This window comes from Delphinapterus leucas, chromosome 15 (assembly GCF_059928025.1).
Source record: "Delphinapterus leucas isolate spDelLeu-1000000601 "Yukka" chromosome 15, BTC_Dleu_Yukka2, whole genome shotgun sequence".
Classification (NCBI taxonomy): domain Eukaryota; kingdom Metazoa; phylum Chordata; class Mammalia; order Artiodactyla; family Monodontidae; genus Delphinapterus; species Delphinapterus leucas.
The window spans coordinates 9,062,146-9,088,716 of NC_143143.1; the positions used below are offsets into that span (position 1 = coordinate 9,062,146).

At 47.2% G+C, this 26,571-nt stretch overlaps 1 protein-coding gene across 2 annotated transcripts in view; it reads left to right on the top strand.

Annotated features, from left to right (window-relative positions):
• HIP1 (huntingtin interacting protein 1) overlaps positions 1–25,584 on the top strand; it is a 157,434-nt gene extending 131,850 nt beyond the window's left edge. For both annotated transcript variants that reach the window (XM_022588054.3, XM_022588055.3), the window contains exons 17-32: positions 987–1,088; positions 1,320–1,463; positions 1,914–2,049; positions 3,939–4,025; positions 4,231–4,338; positions 4,420–4,556; positions 6,332–6,442; positions 7,221–7,279; positions 7,680–7,773; positions 14,620–14,720; positions 15,396–15,501; positions 16,606–16,729; positions 17,178–17,239; positions 19,530–19,638; positions 20,601–20,674; positions 21,024–25,584. In XM_022588054.3, the coding sequence (XP_022443762.1) occupies positions 987–1,088; positions 1,320–1,463; positions 1,914–2,049; positions 3,939–4,025; positions 4,231–4,338; positions 4,420–4,556; positions 6,332–6,442; positions 7,221–7,279; positions 7,680–7,773; positions 14,620–14,720; positions 15,396–15,501; positions 16,606–16,729; positions 17,178–17,239; positions 19,530–19,638; positions 20,601–20,653 (1,533 nt within the window). In that variant the 3' untranslated portion in view covers positions 20,654–20,674; positions 21,024–25,584. The remainder of the gene's footprint in view (positions 1–986; positions 1,089–1,319; positions 1,464–1,913; positions 2,050–3,938; positions 4,026–4,230; positions 4,339–4,419; positions 4,557–6,331; positions 6,443–7,220; positions 7,280–7,679; positions 7,774–14,619; positions 14,721–15,395; positions 15,502–16,605; positions 16,730–17,177; positions 17,240–19,529; positions 19,639–20,600; positions 20,675–21,023) is intronic.
• Positions 25,585–26,571: the final 987 nt, after the last annotated feature.

Below are 26,571 nucleotides of genomic sequence, written 5' to 3' on the forward strand. Positions count from 1 at the left end.
AAGAAGTAGGTGGGAATTGGTGGCGGGGGCGGGGGAGGGTGTCTGTCCGAGATGGAGGTGGGCCTTGAGCACTGCACAGATTGAAAGACCTCGTCGTCTGCTTCACGAGCAGGTAGAGCCCTGTGGGAGGGTGACAAGGGACCGTACAGGACAGGACGTGGTTACCCATGTGTAAGGGGTTAGAGGCATGATGCGATGAAGGGTCTGAAGTTGAGTGGGGCTCATCAGCTAGGACGAGTCTTGAGGAGGTTTTGAAGTGGAAGCAGGTGGACGTCAGAGAGGAGTGGCATTTATAAAGACCCACAGCCAGAACTCCCATGAGTTGGGATGGGGTTGGCGGCAGGTCCGATTGGAGTAGAGAGATGTCGGGTGGATAAAATGGAACGCCTCACACTTAAGAGTAGTGGCTTTCACGCTCTCCTGTGACCCAAAGTGAAAAATACATCTAATGGAAATCAAAGTTTCACAGAGCAATACTTATCCTTATTATGTGAATGCATGTGGATTTTTTTTGTGGGGGAAGCTCTGTTTACTGCATTCTTTTAAAAATGTTAGCTGTGAATTCTTACTCGTGGGCCACAACCCACTCTTTGAAAAACACGACTTAGAAATCAAAGAAGGGAAATTGTTTCAAGACGGTGAGATGGGGTGAGTCAGCATTATACCTACTGGGTGTTGGGGTGCCTGAATTAAAGATCTCGCTCTGCTTTAATTAGTATTATGGGCTCAAGCATGACATTTGGGAAATGTCCCTAAAACTCCCCACCCCCCACCCCACCCCCGCCCTTGACATTTCCTGAAGCTGGAAAAAAAATTTGGGGTACATACTGAGTTCTCACCTTCCCCCTGCTTTTTGTCATGGTAAAACTTGCTTCTGTATAAAAGAGTATACAAATCTCACAAGTATAGCTTGGGAATTTTTATACGTGTTTATCCCGTGAAACCACCACCCAGGTGGGAGCGCTCCTGTATTTCTTCTCTTTCAGACTCAAGAACAGACGGAAGTACTAGAGAGTTTGAAGCAAGAACTTGCCACCAGCAAACAAGAACTCCAGATTGTCCAAGGCAGCCTGGAAAGTTCTGCCCAGGTAAGCATCACCTGTCTTTCCCTTCCTCATTCTTTTCCATCTCTGGCTTTGGTGTTGCTGGCACCTGGCATCCATCACCATGAACACATGGCCCACCTTGGTCCCATCTGGGATCAGTGTGTCCTTGGGAAGGGGCAGATTCCTTATGGCCTGGTGGTGGGTGTGGACCTCTGGAAAGGGGACAGTTTAATTCTCCCAACAACTCCCTCTTCCCACTCGGTCGCCCTGCAGTCAGAAGCGAAATGGACCGCCCAGATCGCCGAGCTGGAGAAGGAGCGGGGCGGCCTGGTGGAAGCCATGGCTTCTCGGGAGGAGGAACTGTCCACTCTTCGGCAACAGTTGGAATACACCCAGATCAAACTGTCCAGCACAGAGGCAAGTAACGGACACTCACTGGGGCTGACCAAGTCCAATTTCATAGTCATGGGCCTCGGCAGTGTATGCGTGGAGGCAGGGGGGCTGTGAAAGGGGTTTGGGGCCTTTGGCCGGATCGCGAAGGCGAATATTCTGCAGGCATAGCTCGTAATGCCAGCGTGCCCTGTGCTGCACACAGAGCAGATGAGAAGGGATGCACCTGGCACTCTCTCCCCAAGGGTGGAGGCCGGGCTGCCGTGGTCCCTCCCCATAGCCTCCTGTGCTCGGGGGCACACACCTGTGGACAAAGTTAAAAAGGCTTTTTCTCTGTGTCAAGCTAACTGGCTTCAGCCTCATTAGCAGCAGCTCGAGCTAAGGTGCCAGGAATCCCAGCTGTGTCACAGGGGGATGCTGCATGGAGGCTCATTAGGGGGCCTATGGCCGACTCTCACTTCCCTGGACCATCTCTAGGAATCTGTAGGCCGGCTCGCGAAGGACCAACGAAAAATGCTTCTGGCGGAGTCAAGAAGGGCTGCCGAGCAGGTGGTGCAGGAGGCCCTGAGGCGGTTTGAGGAGCCCGCTCTCTTCAGCTGCGCCGGATCTGCAGGTGCCCTTCCCCTTGCCCGGCTTGCAGGTGCCGGATCCTTACAGCCCAGTGCTCTTCGGCGTCGGCCTTGAATCCCGTGAGACCCTGATCTCAGGGGTTCCCAGCCCAGCTGCATGTCAGGATCACCTGGGGATGCCCAGGGCCACCCCCCCCCACGCCTAATTTCTATTCAGTCGGCAGCTCTGCAGCACAGGGCCTGCGCAGTAGTATCTTCTAAACCCCCCCACCTCCCCCAGCTCTCACCCCTCCCCCCCCGGGTGTGATAACTACTGCTTTGGTTGTGGATCACGCTGATGAAATGCATCCTGGGAGCTGAGGCCTGGGAACAATTCTGAATGCCGGGAGGAGGAGGAACAGACAGGCCTCTGTGTCTCTAAGGAGAACAGTGTGGTCTGAATCCAGAGGTGGCTGCCATGAGCTTCAAATCTAGACAGGGAATCATCATCCTTAAGCATGGAGAGGCAGAAACGATAAAATCCCCACAGGGTCACGGGCATGAGCAAGGGCCCACTCTGCGTGCCCCAGAGTCCTCAGGGCATATGGTGAAGTCAGAGGAGCCCCGTGATGAGAGGAGGGCCCTGGTACACAGTAGATGGGAGAGCATCCAGGCCCGGGGCATTTGTGAAGTCATGGACGTAGCCGTGAACAGATCTCATTACAGCTCATTTTCAAGCAGAGGGGACTTGATAGTCTTGAGAGGTCCCATTCAGAACGAGGCAGACGGGAAGAAACAGCTGATGGGTGATTTTTTTTTTTTTTTTTTTTTTTTTGCGGTACGCGGGCCTCTCACTGCTGTGGCCTCTCCCGTTGCGGATCTCAGGCTCAGCGGCCATGGCTCACAGGCCCAGCCGCTCCGTGGCATGTGGGATCTTCCCGGACCGGGGCAGGAATCCGTGTCCCCTGCATCGGCAGGCGGACTCTCAACCACTGTGCCACCAGGGAAGCCCTGATGGGTGATTTTTATTATCAGCTAGAAAGGTCTCGATTTGGTGAAGTGTTTCAAGAAGGACTGTGATATCTTGTTCAGTGGGGAACCCGTCTGTAGGGAAATCCAACAGTTGCAAATGAAGTAGCACACTGGGTACCTCATTTACTGCGAGAACACCAGGACATGGGGCAGCTGTGGGCGGATTCCACAAGAGATGGTATGAGCTGGGTTTTGAAGGAAGAGGAGAGACATAAAGCCATGGAGAGGAAGAAGAGTGGGGAATAATAATCATAAAAACGGCTGACATTTACCGAGTGCTTGTAATATGCCAGGCACGATTCTAAGCGCTTTATGTGCCTTGGCCCAGCAATCCTCACTGTGATGCCAGGAGGTGGTACTATTATTCCTCCTTTGTCGGATGAGGAAGCAGGCGCTTGTGGCCTGAGAACACAGCCAGTAGTGATAGAGCCAGGAGCTACAACACGTATGCCACGAGACGCAAGAGCCCGTACTTTTAACTCCTGTGCGTGCGGTTCAGTCTCCGTGGACCAGTGCACAGAGGCACAGCAGTGGGAATGATGGCGTGGGCAGAACGTGGAGCCAGGGGTCTGACCCCAAGAGTAATGGGAGTCCAAGGGCCTTGAAACACTTAACAGGAAGGCCTGGATTTGATTCAGTGGCAGTGATGGGAAATGAGGGGCAGAAGCTAGACCGTGATGCCATTGCCGTGGTTCTTGGCTAAAGGACCAGGTAGCCTCAGAAGTACAGCCTTTGAAGCTACAGTAAGAGAATCACGTACCAGCATAGCCATCGATCTCTCCTCCCTCCCCCTTCTTAGGGAAGCTCCTGCAGGGCTGGGGACCCCCACTGGGAAGGTCATCCGTCAGGCAGCTTAACTAACAAGGATGAAGTGAGCTGAGACAGCTCTGACTCTGACTTTGCCCTGTCTTCCCTCTCACAGATCACCTACTCTCCAAGGTCAGGTCCGTTTCCAGCTGCATCGAGCAACTGGAAAAATGCTGGAGCCAGTATCTGGCCTGCCCAGAAGGTAAGAGAGGTGAAGGATAGGGTCTGTCACTAGTGACAGCTGGGCAGGGATCCGAAACGCTGGAACGTGGCAATGGCGACCATTTCCTAGGCACCCAGAAAGGAGTGTGTGTGTCTAACTTGCAAAGCGGGGAGGAAGGAGGTATGAAAGTGACCGCCCTCCCCCTCCAGCAGGACTGAGAAAGTTTCCTTTAAACTCCTGGCAGATATCAGTGGGCTTCTGCACTCGGTAACCCTCCTGGCCCACTTGACCAGTGACACCATTGTTCATGGCAGCACCACCTGCCTTAGAGCCCCACCAGAGCCTGCCGACTGTAAGTACCAGGGTGAGGGGCCACCACCACAGCACGGGGAGCAGGGGGCCTTTAAAAGTCTCTGTCGCCTTGCCTCTGCAGCTCTGACCGAGGCCTGTAAGCAGTATGGCAGGGAGACCCTCACCTATCTGTCTTTCCTGGAGGAAGAAGGAATCGTCGAGAATGCCGACAGCACAGCCATGAGGAGCTGCCTCACCAGGATCACAGCCATTGGCGAGGTATCATCAGTGTTATCCCTGGGGAAAGTCGTTTTTTGGTATGAGTGCTGGGGATTTCTTCAGGGATCAGTGATGTTCCAAGCCAGTTCTTTCTGTACTTTAAACTTGATTCTGGAAAGTAGAGTTAGAACTGTAAAACTTGACCTTCTGAATGACTTTCCGGTTGTATTTAATTCACTGGATAGTAATTGAGAATCTTCTGTGTGATCATCACTGTGCTGAGCAGTGTCCAAGAAGGATGAGCACAGTTTTCCTGTTTTCAAGGGTTTTTATCTGGCTGGGCAGGTAACACCTAAAATGAAGATAATATATTTATTCACTCAATAAAGATGTAGTGAGTATGACCTGTGTACAGGGAATTGTGCCAGGTGTAGTTCTACAGGGACAAATAGGTCCCCTGGGGAAGGTATGGTCTCCCTGGGGAAGAAAAATAAGGAAATCAACCTTTCTAAATTTAAATTTTATCTTTGGCTGCGTTGCGTCTTAGTTGCAGGGTCTTAGTTGCGGGATCTACGTTGAGGCATGCAGGATCTTTCATTGCGGCACATGGGCTCTTCGTTGCAGCACGCGGGCTTCTCTCTACTTGTGGCACATGGGCTCCAGAGCATGTGGGCTCTGTAGTTTGTGGCACACGGGCTCTCTAGTCGTAGTGCGCGGGCTCAGTAGTTGTGGCACGTGGGCTTAGTTGCCCCGTGGCGTGTGGGATCTTAGTTCCCTGACCAGGGATTGAACCTGGGTCCCCTGCATTGAAAGGTGGATTCTTAACCACTGGACCATCAGGGGAGTCCTGGAAATCAACCATTTCTATACAGTGTGATACAGATCTATTTAAGGAGTACACTGCAAGGCAGCTTCTAATTCCTAGAATAGTAGGAATATTACCACCTAAAATAGTGGGAATGATAAATTCAGAGTAGGAAGAGACCAGGGCCAGAGGTCATATCCTCATCATCTCTCATTCGAACTCCACCAAGTGGCTTGCAGGATCTTAGTTTGCCGACCAGGGATCCAACCCATGGCAATGAAAGCACAGAGTCCTAACCACTGGACTGCCAGGGAATTCCCTCATCTGAATTTATTTTAATTAATTAATTTTATTTATTTATTTTTGGCTGCGTTAGGTCTTCGTTGCTGCACGCAGGCTTTCTCTAGTTGCGGCGAGCAGGGGCTACTCTTCGTTGCAGTGCGCAGGCTTCTCATCGCGGTGGCTTCTCTTGTTGCGGAGCATGGGCTCTAGGCGCATGGGCTTCAGTAGTTGTAGCACGTGGGCTCAGTAGTTGTGGCTCACGGGCTCTAGAGTGCAGGCTCAGTAGTTGTGGTGCACGGGCTTAGTTGCTCCACGGCACGTGGGATCTTCCTGGACCATGGCTCGAACCCGTGTCCCCTGCATTGGCAGGTGGATTCTTAACCACTGTGCCACCAGGGAAGCCCTGAAGGTGTTTTTAAAGTACCTCCCAAGCAGCAAATACAGTCAGTGCTGCACAATGGTGGGGTCAGGGTCTGAGCAGCTGCAACTGAATGGCTTTGTGTGGGGTTCGACAGGGATGGCCTTCTGGAAAGAGGTGGGTTTTGAGTGAGAATAGAGGTGGGAGGAGTGTGGAGCTGCAGAGCTCATGTGGTAGAGAGTTCCAGACAAGTCCCACCACAGCGTGCAGAAGTGTGTTACGTGGTGGGACCCTCCTACCTTCTGCCGTCATGTGGGGGTTACCTGTCTACCACGGGAGGGTAGAAAGGAGGTCAAAGGGTCATTTCCGCCTTCGTGATGCTGTTCACAGGAGCTCCTGCCCAGAGGCCTGGACATCAAACAGGAGGAACTGGGGGACCTGGTGGACAAAGAGATGGCTGCCACTTCCGCTGCCATTGAAACCGCTACGGCCAGAATAGAGGTATGGAAGTCTCTGCAGGATCACCTAAAGTGATGCTGTGCAACTACCTTTTGGCAACATTGCCCGCTGGGTATATCTTAGTCGTTCTCTGCAGAGCCCCCTATAAAACAAACCAAAACCCAAATCCCCTGGGATCTCTGAGTTACAGAAAAGAGAAAGTTCTCCAAAGGAAGATGAGCAGTTTCCTCAAGGATCACATACTTTGGTGTCAGGCCATCCTACATTCAAGTTCCAGACTGACCGCTGAGTTACGTTAACCCCACTAAGATTCGGATTCCGTTTCTATGTGATGGTGATGATAACAGTACCTTCCTCAGAGGGGTGTTGTAAAGAGCTCAGTGAGGTAATGCACATGGATCTCGGTGCCAGGCACTCAGTAAACCAACTACTGTAACTGTTGTCTCAGGAAAAGCTGAGCGGGCACCATTGGAAAGGTCACATGTTACTCCTTTGATGGAAGACTCAGGCCACCTGCCTTGGTGTGCTGCCTGCCTCGAGGACCTGGTAGCAGCTGCCCCTGTGGGCATGGTGCCGTAGCTCTCAGAGTTCTGTGCACATCAGCCCAGGTGCCAAAATGTCAAGACACAGACTGTAGCTCCAGCTGCCTCCCACTGAATAGATCGGAGGTCTGGGTTCTTTTCCTGACTCTCACAAGGACATGGGTGGGCACTTCTAGGTTTCTCAGCTACTGCAGGATGTTGGACCCCAGGTGTAGCAGGACACCAGTGGGTTCTCAGTACCTGTGATGTACTGAGAAACTCTGCTTCTTTTTTAATAGGAGATGCTCAGCAAATCCCGAGCTGGAGACACAGGAGTTAAATTGGAGGTGAATGAAAGGTCAGTCTGAGCGGCGTGGTGACACCTAGGTGATCAGGACCTGTCTTTCCTGCACTGGATCATACTGATTAGAATAGAACCTTAGCCACCACAGGGAAGGGCTGAGTCTATGGAATTGTCAGTATCAGTATTAATGATGACCATGATATCAATATTGCATTATAGGGGAAAGAAACCCCAAGAATCACTACTTACCTATTCCTTATGAAGAAGATCCACAATCAAGTGTCCTCTCTCACCCACCTTTCCTTCAGAGCTTCCCCTCCGAATATTCCCTGCCTTTTTTCCCATCCCAAGTTTGCGTGTGTTCAGGAGAGAAAAAGAAAACAAGTCTTCTGCATTGTTTTTGGTCTCTGTTTTGTGTCCCTGACTTTTTTGTTGTTGTTTTTGCTTGTTGCAGGATCCTTGGCTCCTGTACCAGCCTAATGCAGGCTATTAAGGTCCTGATCGTGGCCTCAAAGGAGCTCCAGAGAGAGATAGTGGAGAGTGGCCGGGTAAGCATGGGTGAGGGCCCTAGACAGAGCAAACATCGGTTACTGATTCCCAGCTCAGTGAGAGGTGGAGTCTACTCGATACACATTCAGTGAGGTCTAGGTGTGCTGCCGTCCAGCCATATGTGTCCACCTGAGGGCACAGCTGCCACTCCCATGGACGTCAACAAATGCTATGGAAAGAAGCTGGGGCATGGTCAGGTCCCCGGAGGGCAGTCGGCCAGAGCCTCCAGCGGCAGGCCTATTCACCCCAGTGGATGTCACTGGAACCTGCCATGGAAGCCCAGTGTGCATTGCAAGTCTGGACTCTCGGGGGAGGGAGTGAGGACTTTTAAAACCAGGCAAATCAGAAATGCCAGCCTGGTGCTGACTCTCCACTGTGGGCTCTGCCCGTGTCTCTTTCTGTGCATGCGGGATCTTAGTTCCCCTACCAGGGATCGAACCCGCACCCCCTGCAGTGGAAGCGCAGGGTCTTAACCACCGGACTGCTGGGGAAGTCCCTGCCATGTCTCTTTCCAACAGCAGTTAACTCACAGTGATTCAGACAGACTCTGCCTCCGTCCCTTGTTGACATCGTCACTTCAGTTTTCTTGCTCCTTTGCTGGCGTCATCAGCCTCTTTTTTCCTTTCTCACATGCCCGTGTGCGGCTGCAGCTCAGGAGACAAAGGTCCAGAGGGGGAGCTATGAGCCTAAAAACAATCCTATAAAGAACGAATACCATTTACCACGTGATGTTACAGTGAAATGACTGCCAGCCTTCTAGGAAGCAGGGTCTCATCAAAAGTAAAATCTGCCAGCACCCGGAGTTTGAACTTCTCAGGTTCCAGAATTGTTTAACATTTTGATGAGTAAAATGTATCTGGCTCATCATAAATGTATGGCGGAGTAGAAGGACGTGCGCTCACTCCCTCTTGTGAGAACACCAGAATCACGACTAGCTGCTGGACAGTCATCGGCAGGAAGACACTGGAACTCACCAGAAAGATCCCCACATCCAAAGACAAAGGAGAAGCCACAGTGAGACAGCAGGAGGGGCGCAATCACAGTAAAATCAAATCCCATAACTGCTGGGTGGCTGACTCACAGACTGGAGAACACTTATACCACAGAAGTTCACCCACTGGAGTGAAGGTTCTGAGCCCCACGTCAGGCTTCCCAACCTGGGGGTCCGGCAACAGGAGGAGGAATTCCTAGAGAATCAGACTTTGAAGACTAGTGGGATTTGACTGCAGGACTTCGACAGGACTGGGGGAAACAGAGACTCCGCTCCTGGAGGCCACACACAAAGTAGTGTGTGCATCAGGACCCAGGGGAAGGAGCAGTGACCCCAGGCGAGACGGAACCAGACCTACCTGCTGGTGTTGGAGGGTCTCCTGCAGAGGCGGGGGGTGGCTGTGGCTCACCATGGGGACAAGGACACTGGCAGCAGATGTTCTGGGAAGTACTCCTTGGCGTGAGCCCTCCCAGAGGCTACCGTTAGCCCTACCAAAGAGCCCAGGTAGGCTCCAGTGTTGGGTCACCTCAGGCCAAACAACCAACAGGGAGGGAACCCAGCCCCACCCATCAGCAGTCAAGCAGATTAAAGTTTTACTGAGCTCTGCCCACCAGAGCAACAGTCAGCTCTACCCACCACCAGTCCCTCCCATCAAGCCTCTTAGATAGCCTCATCCACCAGAGGGCAGACAGCAGAAGCAAGAAGAACTACAATCCTGCAGCCTGTGGAACAAAAACCACATTCACAGAAAGATAGACAAGATGAAAAGGCAGAAAAGGCAGAGGGCTATGTACCAGATGAAGGAACAGCTCTACAACAAATGCTAAAGGAACTTCTCTAAGTGGGAAACACAAGAGAAGAAAAGGACCTACAAACACAAACCCAAAACAATTAAGAAAATGGTCATAGGAACATACATATCAATAATTACCTTAAACGTGAATGGATTAAATGCTCCAACCAAAAGACACAGGCTTCATGAATGGATACAAAAACAAGACCCATATATATGCTCTGTACAAGAGACCCATTTCAGACCTAGGGATACATACAGGCTGAAAGTGAGGGGAGGGAAAAAGATACTCCATGCAAATGGAAATCAAAAGAAAGCTGGAGTAGCTATCCTCATATCACATAAAATAGACTTTAAAATAAAGAATGTTACAAGAGACAAGGAAGGACATTACATAATGATCAAGGGATCAATCCAAGAAGAAGATATAACAATTATAAATATATATGCACCCAACACAGGAACACCTCAATACATAAGGCAACTGCTAACAGCTATAAAAGAGGAAATCGACAGTAACACAATAATAGTGGGGGACTTTAACACCTCACTTACACCAATGGACAGATCATCCAAACAGAAAATTAATAAGGAAACAGAAACTTTAAGTGACACAATAGACCAAATAGGTTTAATTGATATTTATAGGACATTCCATCCAAAAACAGCAGATTACAATTTCTTCTCAAGTGCGCATTTAACATTCTCCAGGATAGATCACATCTTGGGTCACAAATCAAGCCTCAGTAAATTTAAGAAAATTGAAAGCATATCAAGCATCTTTTCTGACCATGATGCTATGAGATTAGAAATGAATTACAGGGAAAAAAATGTAAAAAGCACAAGCACATGGAAGCTAAACAATACGTTACTACATAACCAAGAGATCACTGAAGAAATCAAAGAGGAAATCAAAAAATACCTAGAGACAAATGACAATGAAAACACGATGATACAAAACCTATGGGATGCAGCAAAACCAGTTCTAAGTGGGAAGTTTATAGCTATACAAGCCTATCTCAAGAAACAAGAAAAATCTCAAATAATCTAACCTTACACCTAAAGGAACTAGAGAAAGAAGAACAAACAAAACCCAAAGTTAGCAGAAGGAAAGAAATCATAAAGATCAGAGCAGGAATAAATGAAAGAGAAACAAAGAAAACAGTAGCAAAGATCAGTAAAAGTAAAAGCTGGTTCTTTGAGAAGATAAACAAAATTGATAAACCATTAACCAGACTCATCAAGAAAAAGAGGGAGAGGACTCAAATCAATAAAATTAGAAATGAAAATGGAGAAGTTACAACTGACACCACAGAAATACAAAGCATCCTAAGAGACTACTACAAGCAACTCTATGCCAATACAATGGACAACCTAGAAGAAATGGACAAATTCTTAGAAAGGTATAACCTTCCAAGAGTGAACCAGGAAGAAATAGAAAATATGAACAGACCAATCACAGGCAATGAAATTGAAACTGTGATTAAAAATCTTCCAACAAACAAAAGTCCAGGACCAGATGGCTTCACAGGTAAATTCTATCAAACATTTAGAGACGAGCTAATGCCCATCCTGCTCAAACTCTTCCAAAAAATTGCAGAGGAAGGAACACTCCCAAACTCATTCTGTGAGGCAACCATCACCCTGATACCAAAACCAGACAAAGATACTACAAAAAAAGAAAATTACAGACCAATATCACTGATGAATATAGATGCAAATATCCTCAACAAAACACTAGCAAACAGAATCCAACAACACATTAAAAGGATCATACACCATGATCAAGTGGGATTTATCCCAGAGATGCAAGGATGCTTCAATATACGCTAATCAATCAATGTGATACACCATATTAACAAACTGAAGAATAAAAATCATATGATCATCTCAATAGATGCAGAAAATGTTTTTGATAAAATTCAACACCCATTTATGATAAAAACTCTCCAGAAAGTGGGCATAGAGGGAACCTACCTTAACATAATAAAGGCCACATATGACAAACCCACAGCAAACATCATTCTCAATGGTGAAGAACTGAAAGCATTTCCTCTAAGATCAGGAACAAGACAAGGATGTCCACTCTCACCACTATTATTCAACATAGTTTTGGAAGTCCTAGCCACGGCAATCAGAGAAGAAAAAGAAATAAAAGGAATACAAATTGGAAACGGAGAAGTAAAACTGTCACTGTTTGCAGATGACGTGATACTATACATAGAGAATCCTAAAGATGCCACCAGAAAACTACTAGAGCTAATCAATGAATTTGGGAAAGTTGCAGAATACAAAATTAATGCACAGAAAGCTCTTGCATTCCTGTACACTAATGATGAAAAGTCTGAAAGAGTAAATAAGGAAACACTCCCATTTACCATTGCAACAAAAAGAATAAAATACCTAGGAATAAACCTATCTAGGTTTATTTTGTATGAATAAACATACAAAAGTCCTGTATGCAGAAAACTATAAGACACTGATGAAAGAAATTCAAGATGATACCAACAGATGGAGAGATATACCATGTTCTTGGATTGGAAGAATCAATATTGTGAAAATGACTCTACTACCCAAAGCAATCTACAGATTCAATGCAATCCCTATCAAATTACCAATGCCATTTTTTACGGAACTAGAACAAAAAATCTTAAAATTTGTATGGAGACACAAAAGACCCCGAATAGCCAAAGCAGTCTTGAGGGAAAAAAACGGAGCTGGAGGAATCAGACTCCCTGACTTAAGACTATACTACAAAGCTACAGTAACCAAGACAATATGGTACTGGCACAAAAACAGAAACATAGATCAATGGAACAAGATAGAAAGCCCAGAGATAAACCAACACACCTGTGGTCAACTAATCTATGACAAAGGAGGCAAGGATATACAATGGAGAAAAGACAGTCTCTTCAATAAGTGTTGCTGGGAAAACTGGACAGCTACATGTAAAAGAATGAAATTAGAACACTCCCTAACACCATACACAAAAATAAACTCAAAATGGATTTGAGACCTAAATGTAAGACCAGACCCTATAAAACTCTTCGAGGAAAACATAGGAAGAACACTCTTTGACATAAATCACAGCAAGATCCATTTTGACCCACCTCCTAGAGAAATGGAAATAAAAACCAAAATAAATAAAAGGGACCTAATGAAACTTCAAAGCTTTCGCACAGCAAAGGAAACCATAAACAAGATGAAAAGACAACCCTCAGAATGGGAGAAAATATTTGCAAACGAATCAACGGACAAAGGATTAATCTCTAAAATATGTAAACAGCTCATGCAGCTCATTATTAAAGAAACAACCAAATCCAAAAATGGGCAGAAGACCTAAGTAGACATTTCTCCAAAGAAGACATACAGATGGCCAAGAAGCACATGAAAAACTGCTCAACATCACTAATTATGAACGAAATGCAAATCAAAACTACAATGAGGTATCACCTCACACCAGTTTGAATGGGCATCATCAAAAAGTCTACAAACATCAAATGCTGGAGAGGGTATGGAGAAAAGGGAACCCTCTTGCACTGTTGGCGAGAATGTAAATTGATGCAGCCACTATGGAGAACAGTATGGATGTTCCTTAAAAAACTAAAAGTAGAATTACCATATGATCCAGCAATTCCACTACTGGGCATATACCCAGAGAAAACCATAATTCAAAAAGACACATGCACCCCAATGTTCATTGCAGCACTATTTACAATAGCCAGATCATGGAAGCAACCTAAATGCCCATCGACAGACGAATGGATAAAGAAGGTGTGGTACATATATACAATGGAATATTACTCAGCCATAAAAAGGAACGAAATTGGGTCATTTGTTGAGACGTGGATGGATCTAGAGACTGTCATACAGGGTGAAGTAAGTCAGAAAGAGAAAAACAAATATTGTATATTAACGCATATATGTGGAACCTAGAAAAATGGTACAGATGAACCGGTTTGCAGGGCAGAAGTTGAGACACAGATGTAGAGAACAAACATGTGGATACCAAGGCGGGAAAGCTGTGGGAGGGTGGGGATGGTGGTGTGATGAATTGAGCGATTGGGATCGACATGTATACACTGATGTGGATAAAACTGATGACTAATAAGAACCTGCTGTATAAAAAAATAAGTAAAATTAAATTTAAAAACAAAAGAACAGAGCTATATCTGCTTTGGTGGCGCTTTTTATCAGTCCGAGAGGTGATGTTTTCTGCCCCCAAAATAGAAGGAGGGACTGAGCAAGGAGTATCTGTAGATTCTCAGACTGTCAGGTACTTCTGAAGCATAAAAGCATTTTAAAATTCCAAGTAGGAATTATTATATTTTTCTTTCAGTTTTATTGAGATATAATTGACACACAGCGCTGTATCAGTTTAAGGTGTACAACATAACGCTTTGACTTAACGCATATGAAGCGATTATCCCAGTAAGTTTAGTGAACAACCGTCATCTCTTATAGATACAAAATGAAAGAAAGAAAACAAGTTTTTTCCTTGTGATGAGAACTCTTAGGATTTAGTCTCAGTATCTTTCATGTATAACATACAGCAGTGTTCATTATATTTTTCATGTTGTACATTACATCCCTAGTACTTATTTATAACTGGAAGTTACACCTTTTGTCTCCCTTCCTCCAATTCCCTCCCCCACCCCTCAGCAATTATTTTTTTAATCACTCACTGTGTGCTCACTGTCCTCTTTTGGTAGATCACAGAGAGTGGCTAGACTCCCCTCAGATCATAAGTTATTTGTGTATACATATAAATAATATATATATTCTTATATATACAATATAGAGATATTGGGATGTGATAGAAATGCTACAGGCTTTGGAGTCAGAAAAGCCTAGGATTTATTTCCATTTATTTCCTGCATATCCTTAGGGAAAGTATTTTTGACTCTCTGAATCTTAGTTTTCTCATCTTTAAAAATGGGAATAATAATGCTCACCCCTCGGGGTTACTGTGAAGACTGCATGGGATAATATATAGAAAAGCACCTGGCACATAGTAGGCACACGATAAAAGATAGCTAATAGTATTTTTCACTTCCCTAGGGTACAGCATCCCCTAAAGAGTTTTATGCCAAGAATTCTCGATGGACGGAAGGACTTATCTCGGCCTCTAAAGCTGTGGGCTGGGGAGCCACTGTCATGGTGTAAGTATCCATCCGTCCCAAGGCTGCTCACTTCACCCTGCTTTCCAATGATCCACCCCAGAGAACAACTAAGGGGAAGAATCTTCCCCCTAGAAATGAACTGTTGATAGGGAAGTTAATAGGACTGAAAGTTTAAAAGGGAGTCTGGGTCTGAATATAAAGAAGATGTGGTACATATATACAATGGAATATTAGCCATAAAAAGGAACGAAACTGGGTCATTTGTAGAGACGTGGATGGTCCTAGAGACTGTCATACAGAGTGAAGTAAGTCAGAAAGAGAAAAACAAATATTGTATATTCACGCATATATGTGGAATCTAGAAAAATGGTACAGATGAACTGGTTTGCAAGGCAGAAATAGAGACACAGATGTAGAGGACAAACGTATGGACACCAAGGGGGGAAAGCGGGGGGTGGTGGTGGTGGGATGAATTGGGTGATTGGGATTGACATGTATACACTAATATGTATAAAATAGATAACTAATAAGAACCTGCTGTATAAAAAAAATTAATTTCAAAAAAAAAGGAGTCTGGGTCTCCTGGAGCAACAAAGGGGGTGGGGCAGGCTGGCTGAGCTCCCTGTCTGCCAGGGTGATGGGAGTGGTCTAAAGGTGAGGTCATTAGGGGTTGCAGCTGTCAGTTTCATAACCCGTCTGGTTCTCTCCTATCAGGGATGCAGCTGATCTGGTGGTACAAGGCCGAGGGAAATTTGAGGAGCTGATGGTCTGTTCGCATGAAATTGCTGCTAGCACCGCCCAGCTTGTGGCTGCATCCAAGGTAGGACCTGTGTTGGGCTCCCCAGGACACTGTAAGTTCTGACTGGGTTAGAAAATATACCTGGACCATGGCACTGGCCCCAAGAACTGATTATTTATCCAGTATCCAGGTAGGTTGAGTCCCAGATAAAAATTCTGTCTCCAAGGGTCCCTTAAAAGCCTTTCGGCGGGGAGCCCCTCTAACCCACCTCTCCACGTGCATGCCTTTTGTCTTCATCATTTTCATTGCAAGTGGCCTTTAAGGGTCCAGCCATGCCAACCTCTGATGAGCAATCGTACATTCAAGGAGCGCTCAAATAAGGAAAATGCCGGCCCAGTAAGCTGGTTACCTGGCTTGGCTCTGAAGTTCCACAATTAATGTCTGCCTCTCTTCAAAAGGGTCCAAATTTGAACCATTGCCCCAGCTAATCCTAATGCAAAGCTCGTCACCAAAATCCTTCCATGAGTTGTAGAGTTCCCCAGGGAGTGTTTTTTTACTGTCCTTATTTATTGTTGTCCCAAAATAAGTGATAAAGCTAGAGTTCGAGGCCACCAAGCAAATAAGTCAGGAATGATTTTGTTTTTAATTTATTTATTTATTAATTTTGGCTGTGTTGGGTCTTCGTTGCTGAGTGCGGGCTTCCTCTAGTTGCAGCGAGCTGGGGCTACTCTTCATTGTGGTGCGTGGGCTTCTCACTGCAGTGGCTTCTCTTGTTGCGGAGCACAGGCTCTAGGCACACGGGCTTCAGTAGTTGTGGCTCGCGGGCTCCAGTAGTTGTGGTTCGCGGGCTTCAGTACTTGTGGCTCGCGGGCTTCAGTAGTTGTGGCTTGCAGGCTCTAGAGCGCAGGCTCGGTAGTTGTGGCACACGGGCTTAGTTGCATGTTCCCTGTGTTCCCTGCATTGGCAGGGGAATTCTTAACAACTGCGCCACCAGGGAAGCCCCAGAAATGATTTTTGATATTAGAGAGAGATGCCAGGAGTTGACCCCCTAGGTAGCGATTTTTGAGAAGTTGATTGGTGACCACAGCAGAGCCCATATATTTGTCAAGAACCATCAGACCGAGTATCTGATTCCATCCTTGCTGCTCTATGTTGTGTGACACTAAATCTGCTTGGTCCTGGCAGGTGAAAGCTGATAAGGACAGCCCAAACCTGGCCCAGCTGCAGCAGGCCTCTCGGGGCGTGAACCAGGCCACCGCCGCAGTTGTGGCCTCAACCATTTCTGGCAAATCACAGATCGAGGACACAGGTAGCCTTTCAGAAGCAATGCTTTTCTCATCCATCCTATGTGGCTGCTCATTACATTCTTCTCCACGATTCCAATTTCCCACAGTCCTGTTTCCAAATTCTGTCTTATTTTTCATCTTTGTACATTCAAACTTACCTTCTCAAAAGTTGAGACACCACATAAGCATGCTATTGATCACTCTAGGGACAGGCCTTAGCTAGATTTTCCATTTAGCTATTTCTCTGAATTCAGAGAAATGACTCCGCAGGCCTGATTGTCCATTGGGGTGGGGTCTGACCCTAGTTACCCTGTCATTGTCTTCCTCCCTCTCCACCCCTCACTTACATTCACGCGTATGTTGGTAAATGACAAACCAAGCATTTCAGCAGAGCGTTGGCACCGGCCACCTCTCAGGTAAGTGTCAGCTGGGGTGTCATTCGACAAGACCCTCCTATTTCCATCATTGCAGACAGCATGGACTTCTCAAGCATGACGCTGACCCAGATCAAACGCCAGGAGATGGATTCCCAGGTAGGAACTCCATCTCTAAGTCTGGTCAGACTCCATTGCCTATGACACTGACCCCACATATTATTCCCATGGGGAGAAGTCAGAGAGAAACTCGCGGGGGAAATGAACACAGAGGTACATATCACCCCAAGAATGAACAGTAAGTGATGCTGGAAGAAACAGCGGTGGTGGACAGAGGTCATTGGTAAAGATCAGAATCTTAACTCTTGCCCACCCGTCTTGGTCTGGCATCGCTCAAAATGTCATCAGCTCTCTCCTAAGCGGACCATAAACTGGTACTTAATAGTCTTATAATGACAATTTTTTGAAAACTTTCAATATGAATTATTTGTATATGACCTTCAGGTTTTTTTTTTAAAAAGGTCAATCCACTGTTAACCCATCAAAGGCGATGCCATTTCTCAGTTTTAGTAAAGTTATCCCATGCAAAATAGGATCCTGGAGAATACCCGACATCCTTGTTCTAGAATTTCCGGTCACAGTCCTGGGGTAAAGTCCAGCTTGAGACTGGTGAAGTCTATACTCAGCATTTTTAGGAAAAGTCATGTGCCAGGTGTCTGTAGACACTGAAAGAACTGGGCTCAGTTCTGTTGTCTCTGCTGAGCTACTGCAGAAGCAACTTACCTACATCGTATGCAAGTATGTGTTTTAGAATTATCCCATGGCGGGGCAGGGAGAACAGGAAAGAGTATTGCTGAGACAAGTCTGGCCACGAGTTGGTAGTTGATGGAGCAACATGAAAGGTATATGGTGGGGTTCACTGTACCAGTCTCCATCCTTCTGTATATGTTTTACATTTTCCATAATAAAAAGTTTAAAAAGCAAAAAAAAAGAAACCACCTTACTGGGTCTAGTTGCTTCCACTCTGCCCATCTTCAATGCATTCAGCCTCAACATATTGTAAAAATGTAAATGATGACATGTCAGTTCCCTGCTTAAAAGCTTCCTCTGGCTTCCTTTGGACTTGGAGTAATACCCAGACTCCTTCCCCTGGCCCGTGGGCCGCAGGCGTAACGATCCTTGCCTATTGCTCCAACCTCACCTCATGACTCTCTCCCGGTCAAAAGTTACTTCCTGAGAGTAGCCTTTGCTGCCCACCCTTAGTCTTTATCACTAAGTCGCCCTGTGTCATTTGCTTCATGATCAGGTCTTTTCTTGTTCATTAGTTTGTCTCATCCCACCATGAGGTAAGGGGTTAGCAGGTAAGCAGGGACCTTGGCTGTCTGAGCACCACTGTGTCTCCAGCACCTGTAACAGAGCCTGGGGTCCATTATGGGAGCTCAGCAAATATTTCTTGCAGTAATAAATAAAATAATTAATGAGGAGGAGGAATAGCCAAGAACCAACCCTTCCTTTAGTGAGATTGTACCTTTTCCTGCACAATAGTTATACCAACCCCTCAAAAATGCCAGAACCATTGTATTTGGTTCCTGTCTAGACTTCCAGAGAACTGGGGTTGAAGGAGATGGGTTACAACTGGATTAGAATGTATCGTATAGGTAGACTAAACATTAGAGTTGTCCTTTTCTTTCCATTTTTTCTCTTTTTATTTATTGAAATAGAGTTGACGTACACTGTTACATTAGTTTCAGATGTACTACATAGTGATTTGACATTTGCATACATCACGAAAAGTCTAGTGACCATCTGTCTCCATACAAAGTTATTACAATAATACTGACCATATTCCTTACGCTGTATCTTATATCCTTGTGACTTATTTATTTTATAACTGGAGGTTTGTACCTCTTAATCCCCTTCACATATTTCACCCCCCTCAACCTCCCCTCCACTCTGTCAACTACCTGTTTATTCTCTGTATCTGTGAGTCTCTTTTCATGTTATTTTGTTTTTTAGATTCCACATTTAGGTGAGATCATATGGTATTTGTCTTTCTATGACTTACATCACTTTTCAAAATACCTTCTAGATCCATCCATGTTGTTGCAAATGGCAAGATTTTTCATTTTTTTTAGTAGCTGAGTAGTATGTTTTTAGTTAGTGATTTATCAGAGGAACGTAAGATAAGCCCTACTCCCATTTAGGCATTTGGACCGTAAAGTATCATTCATTTCCAGTAGAGGGTCCCAGTGAGAAAGCATAAAAGCCATTAGGATAGATGGATGAACGAGAGGATGGAGAAATTAGAGCAGAGACAAGGGTGAAATTGAGGACTGGGTAAGCTATGGATAACATGGACGACGAGTCCTGAACCACAGAGGAAAGGGATTAGGTTGACATGAGACCGTTCTCAGGTCCCTGCTCAAAGCAAAGGCCACTTTCCCCACAGGTTAGGGTGCTGGAGCTAGAAAACGAACTGCAAAAGGAGCGTCAAAAACTGGGAGAGCTTCGGAAAAAGCATTACGAGCTCGCTGGTGTTGCCGAGGGCTGGGAAGAAGGTGAGCCAAGGACTGGCACAGCCCCCAGGGAGGGAGGTGGGGGGATGCTGTGGGCCTCCCCCTCCCATACAGCGGAACCAGGAACTTCTCCCTCCTCCCGTCTATTCACAGGGCATCTTTTTTTTTTGCGCGTGGTATGTGGGCCTCTCACTGTTGTGGCCTCTCCCGTTGCGGAGCACAAGCTCCGGACGCGCAGGCTCAATGGCCATGGCTCACGGGCCCAGCCGCTCCACGGCGTGTGGGATCTTCCCGGACCGGGGCACGAACCCGCGTCCCCTGCATCGGCAGGCGGACTCTCAACCACTGCGCCACCAGGGAAGCCCTCACAGGGCATCTTTTTTCTCCAGTGGTGAATAACCCATAAGCCCCAAACTGGTGGTGAATAGAAAGCTTTTGTGGTCATCTTTCAAGACCTGAATGTTGACCAGTGGACTGAATGGTCACTCACTCACACCATTGCCTTCCAGACCCAGTTAGCCTGGTTTTTCTCCCCAGGAGTTTAGTTTCAGGCCAGCATCAAGTTGAGTAGTGAATGAATGAATAGTGGTCAGTGAAGGTCCAGCAGACAGGGCAAGTGAGTTCTAAGCTTCTGGCTGCCTAGAGCCAGCTATGGGTAGCAATGGCGAGAGACAGCAAGGGTCAGGAGCTAGAAACAGTGTGGAGTGGAGAAAGGTTCACCCCACCAGCCCAGGGACTCTTGGTCGCCCGGAGTCTGTGCTGGCTGCTTTTCTGAACATCCAAAGTGGCCAACTTGATCACAACCAAGATCGTGATTCTCACTGGGCTCACTGACTCTGGGAACCCAGCACAGATGCCGCCCAGTCATTCCTGGACACTTGACCCAGGGAATAGGTGGTCATGATTATGTATTTTAGAGCCCAGCCTGGCGGCCGTTTCTGCTGGCTAGATGAATGTGTGCGTGCACCAGACACTGTGAAACATAAGCGACTATTGTCTTTTAGGAACAGAAGCATCACCACCTACACTGCAAGAAGCGATCACCGAGAAGGAATAGAGTCACACCGACGTCCCACAGGTCAGAGTGTAAATCCTTGTTGCCCATCTGTGTGTGTGTGTGATTCCCCCAGTCACGGGCCAGCCCCTGGGAGTGCACGCCACGCCCATCATCCAGTGCTAAGGACCTGCCCGGCCTTCCAAAGACTCCCTCCACAGCCCATGATCTGTGTTCTTTCACTCCTCCCCCACCGCCAAGAAGAGGGGAGCCCAGGGCCACCCCGACGGAGGGGACCTCCCTCCCGGTCCTGCCTGTTTTACCCCCAAACAGTTGGTGTCCTTGTTGGGGGGTGGGGTGGGAGGCTTGTTGCTACTGCTGTTGAGCTGGAGAGCGAAGATCTTACGCGTTTTCTTTTCTGTTTTCTTCTCAGCCTTTTCCGTTTCATCATTTGCACAAGCTTGTGAACACCGGGGGACTGGTGGATTCCAAACCGTGACCCGACCCTGAGGCTGCACGGAGTCGGAAGAAGAGCAGAAGTGTCCTGGCTGAGAATGCCAAGGCAGTGCCCCCCTCTTTTGGCAGTTCCATGGATTCCCACTGCTTCTTATGGTGGTCGGGTCTTTTTTTCCCCAAGTTTCACTCACATAGCCAACACTCCCAGGGGATCGCCCCTGAAGCCCTGAGCTATTGGGGGCCCCTAACCACAGCAGCTCACAGCAATGGTGCTGCCTAGGCTTCGCCACGGTGCTCCCCGCCGGCCCCCCGAGCCGAGTGTCCTGCTGAGCAAGTGTGGGTCGGCCGAGGCCACTCCCCAGGGCCGGGCGGAAGGAGAGCGAGTGCCTTGCCTTCTAAAGCTGGAGCCCAGCCGAAAGCCTCTGCCCACCTTCACAAGTGAGGGGCGACAGAGAGAGGGAGAGGAAGGGTGCACACAGCCCAGGTCTTCAGGAGACCACCTTTCTTGGAAACTCCTTGTGACCGGGCTGAAAAGCCTTATCCCATGCTTGAACCCAGCCGGTGAGAGTAGCCACACTTCCTCCCCCCGGAAGGAATCTTCCATGGCCCCTCAGTTGACACCTCCCTTCATACCCAGGCAGGGCCCTAAGAGGGAACACGTGAGGGGTTTCCAATCCCTTTCTCCAAATGTCTGCCTTGGCACCCTCTTGAATCTCAAGAAGGTAGTTCCATGTTCTACCTAATGGACAGACCCAGAAGATCAGGCCAACTTACTTGCTCCCAGCAGGAAAGACCCTGGGCTTGGTTTGGTACCTTGAATATTCTGACTAATCTCCATTAGCAGCAGTGCTGGCAGCAACCAGGATTTCAGGTGTGACTATGGCTAGGCTTGCGTTGCTGCCTGAGTACATCCGTCTTTAAGAATCGGAAACAAGACCTAGAGGCCATCCCGATCTGTCGTTGCCGGTTTGGGTCTTGAAGAGGAAAGCTCCTCAGAGCATCGGGGTCAGGGAAAACAAGAGAGGGGGACCACTGGCTCTGACCCCTTCCAACCACACATCCCGGGCCCTGGCTGCCTCGCGGACAGGATGAGGACAGAAGGAGCTTGAACGATGTCCTGGAGATGGGCAGCCCGCCAGCACTTCTTCACCTCCAGATGGACCCCAGCATTTAAGTGACCTTCCCATCTTGGACAAACAATGTCTTCCTTCCTTTATCTGTAGCAATTCATAGGTAGTAGCCAACAAGCACTTCCCAGGACCTGTCCCCAAGGACCATTGCTGAGTGTTGCTACGTGACAGGTTGTGAGACTCCCTTTTGATCACTGTGAATCAACTCTCTCTCCTTCCTAAGCCCCCACCGCCAACTCCCTTTCTCTGCATTTTCTCACTAGGGCACTCAAAAACCTGTGTCCCATGAGCTCAGATTATGAGACTCAGATGTGTGATCTCCATACTGGGCTGACAAGGCAGCAGCAGTAGAAACTGACCGGTCTTATGTTTACTGCTTCTTTGTGCTCAACTATTTTTCCACCCAAGCCTCAGAAGGAATGATGTGTAGCATCCCTGGCCCAGCTGTGCCTATTAAGCCAACTGGTGTGTTCTCAGCCATGGGTCAACACTTCCAAACGTGGCTGGTCCTCACTTCCAGAATCTCAGCCATTCAGACTATTGTGCTCCAAATTACCGATGGGGGGAAATCTAGTATGTGGGACCAGATTAGGATTCCCTGAGTAACACTCCCTCTAAAAAGAAGCCACAGTAATTTTTAAAACCTTCATGGGCTTCTCCGGAGTAATAAGACAGTTAAGAAAGCACTTAAACAGGAACACAGGCTAATTCAGTCTCACATGAGGAAATATATGTCAGAATTAGTATAATTACTTTTATAATCGCTTGACTCAGAAGCTAGTCCATTCTCTAGCCCAAATCAAAATGTCGTACCTTGGCTACTCTAAAAATGAGCGTGTTATCCTGGGTGTGAAATGCCTTGGTTAAAACAGGAATCACATCCTCAGGCTAAAAATGAACCTCACAGCCTTTTAAATTAGTCACTGAGCATCATTCGTGACTTGAGTCTCATGGGTCAGTGTGAATGGGTCAGAGCAAGGCAGGACAGCAATGAAGTGATGCCTTAGCGTGACGAGAGGCCGAAATACAGCCGTATCCATTATTTTAATTGTGTAGCACAGTGTCTCATATCTCTAGAGTAAGGATATGAGTGTACATAATAAGGAAAAAACATTGAAGGAAAGACCTACCTCTGTGGGGTTATTTATATCTGAGCACGGAGTTTAAATGAGACTCGAATTTAGATTGTTTGCTGATTCTGCTGCCCACAACAGGATCCCTAGGATCCTACCTGAATTTGAGTCCCTGACCCAGTGGCTGGAAGAACCATTGTCCACAGCATCCTTTCTTGGAAGTGTCTGAGCTGCCAAGGCAGACAGCAGGGTTTACACCGGGTACCACGGGGATCATGAGCTAATGTCTCCAGTCCGGTTGGTTTGCTTCGGCCTCTCACTGAGGAGCTGGTTTGGGGCTTGCACCTGGGTGGCGCCTGCTTCTTGGCCAGCTCCTTAGTCTAGAGGGATCTCCTGGCTCCACTTACCTTGGTCTTTACCAAGTGGTGATGTTCTTGCTACCTTCTACCACCTTTCTGCGTCTCTGGAAATCCTTTCTGCCAGTGAAAGCCTTCAGTCCTGGCATTGGCCTTCCAACCAGACTGGCTTTGCCCTCTCTCCGCCATCCTCGGTCCTCCAGAGACCGTGCTGCCTGTTGCATAGAAAACCACAACCTCGGGCCTGCCAGCCATCAACACAGCATACCGGGCCAGCTGTCTACTGCTCACATCTCCCAGGTCCAGACCAAAATACAGGATTAGCAACCCACAGTGGCAACTTGGCCTCTCACCCCAGGAGCCAAAGCAACATGAAACAATTGGTCAAACATCGTTGGGTCCGATTCTGAGAGTAGGTGATTTCCAGACATGTCTTTCAGGTGACCCTCAACTACCTCAGGTTTGAAGGCCCTAAATTAGGCTGATTACTACTCACAGGGACAAACTGAGGGGGCTCAGATAAATCTTGGTGATAACGCAATTGTCTCAAACTTATAACAAACTCTTTCACATTTAGGTTTTCAGGGATGGGATTGGGTTTTTTCTTCTGTTTTTAACCTTTTCCCCAATTTTCCATTAGAATAGTTCCTATAAATGAATTTCATTTTTCACTGAGTGCCTACCTTCCCAGGGCAGGTAGCCACTGGCTCTGTTTCCTTCCAACAGTACTTTTATTATGGTATTAAGACTTTTCTTTGTATAATACATTGCATCTGTGTTTTCAATTTTTCAATAAATATTTCAACCTGGCAATGGAGAGGAGTGGTGATAACTGACCAATCAAAGTGGTTTTGAGGTCTGGGGTTTCAGTGAAAAGCCTACATTTATATCCCAAGGTTCACTGAATCCACTTAGCTCTGCACCTCTGGGAATGTGTCTTAAAAACAGGACATTTTCTGAAGCGTAAAACTATTGCATTTCCTATGCTACTTTAGAAAAAAGAAACATTAGTTTGCACCCCTTAGCACTTTTCCATCCTCTGTATCCTCTCGTCCTTGGGAGTGATCAAACAGTGTCTAAGTGTTCAATATAGTACTGTAATTTATCTAGAAGGCCAGGTCACTGCATGAAATCTGGGGTCTTGAGCTATGGATATTCCCTTCCACCCTAAAGATGTAAAAATAATCTGCCATCTGAAAAATGCATGGGGCGAATTCTGCTCGGGGCCAGAAGCTGCCAATCATAAGGGGATTCAGAGCGAGCCAGTCAAAGCTACCAGAGGATTTGCAGAGGGAGCTGACAGAATGGGGCCGGCTGCATGGTGACTTTCCCCGGCAGGATCATCTGTAACCTAATGCTGCCAGTGTGTTAAGCCAAGGGGACCAGCCAGGGAGGAAGGGAGATGGGGAAGGCCTGGGGTTGGCAAGCAGGGGAATTGCCCAAATGACTCACAAAGGACAGAGAGAATGAAGCAAGCCATCGGCAGAGTCTGTAACTAAGGAGGTCAAATAATCAGGAAAATAGTGTTGAAAGTGCCCAGTGGGGAAGATGATCTTGATAAATACAGAAAATGGGAAACACTTGCCTACAGCTGTGTTTTTCTGCTCTCTCTAGCAGGATACAAAGGTGAGCCTGCTCCATTTGAAGCCCCACTGATAGAATGGACGGTTCTTGGCCACAGCCCTCTTGCATGTCACTCCTGGAGCTTGAGTGTGAAACTGAGAGGTCCAGAAAGCCAAGCAGAGAACCACCTGGAGCAAACAGGGGCCCCAGGCTTTGAAGTGCCTTCTCCCGAAACCTGCACATGACATTGACCAGGTGCCCCAGAGGCTCTGGTACTTAGCCCCTTAGGGGTCTTTCCGGGGCCCTGTGGCCAGGTCCCAGTTCTAAGAGGGCAGCCTGGGTGGCTGGTCACTCTGGCCAGTGGAGTATTTCTTACAGGGAATCGTGAGATCAGGCCACCAGAATGTTTTATGGCTAACAAGCCGTAAAGAAGGAAGGAGGGGGAGTTAGGGTTTATACAGACAGGAGCCAAATTTGTTTGGGACCTAGGGGTGGCCCTGGCAAAGTGAAAATGAACAAAGGGTTGAAGTGGGCAAGTGGGAGGGTAGCCTAGATGAAATTGAAGCCAAGGGCATATAGCCAAAATATCCTATATACCACACTGTTGTGATTTAAAGCCAGTGAGGTTTAATCTTGGTCACCATGGTTGTACTCAGCCTCTAACACATTACCCAACGTACGTTTAAACATTCTGGAGTGAATGAACTCTTTTTACACCACATTCTTAGTTATACACATATGTTATGCATCCGTTCATTGCACAGGCTCTGAAATTTCCAATGAAGCCTTTCCGTTCCCTGCCCTTACATTAACATACCGATGAGTCATTGTTAAGTGTCTACTCTACCAGGCACTGGGAACACGGTGGAGAGCAAAAATAGACGCAGTCCCGCCCTTCTGGAGCTTACAGGCTATGGGAGGAGACAAATAGGATAATCAAATAATCACAGTAACAACTGTGTAACGACAACTGGAGGAAGTGCAGTAAAGGAACAGGACAGAGTTCTCTGAGAGCATGTAAGGATGCCACTGGGGTGGGGTACAAAGGGAATGTCGTTTTTACCTGGACTGTTTTCTTTTGATGGGGTTCAGGATGTGCTACCCCCAAATATAGCACTTTGGCCTGTGGAATATTTGAAACTGAAGGAAATTGAGAATGGCATATGGAGGAGGGACTTTCTGACCTTCCTCTGAAGCAGATCATGTGAGAGGTGCCCTGCTTGTACCCAGAGGAAAGGAACCTCCTTATCTCCACGTGAGGGATGCCCAGAGGAATCTGAGCAGACCTCGCTGTTTCCCCAGTTTCCTACGCTCAGCTCATGTCCTCTCGTCCTCTCCCATTTTCCCTTAATTCTCCGCTCTTCATCCAATCGAGCATAAACACACTCAGGTGTGACTGCCTC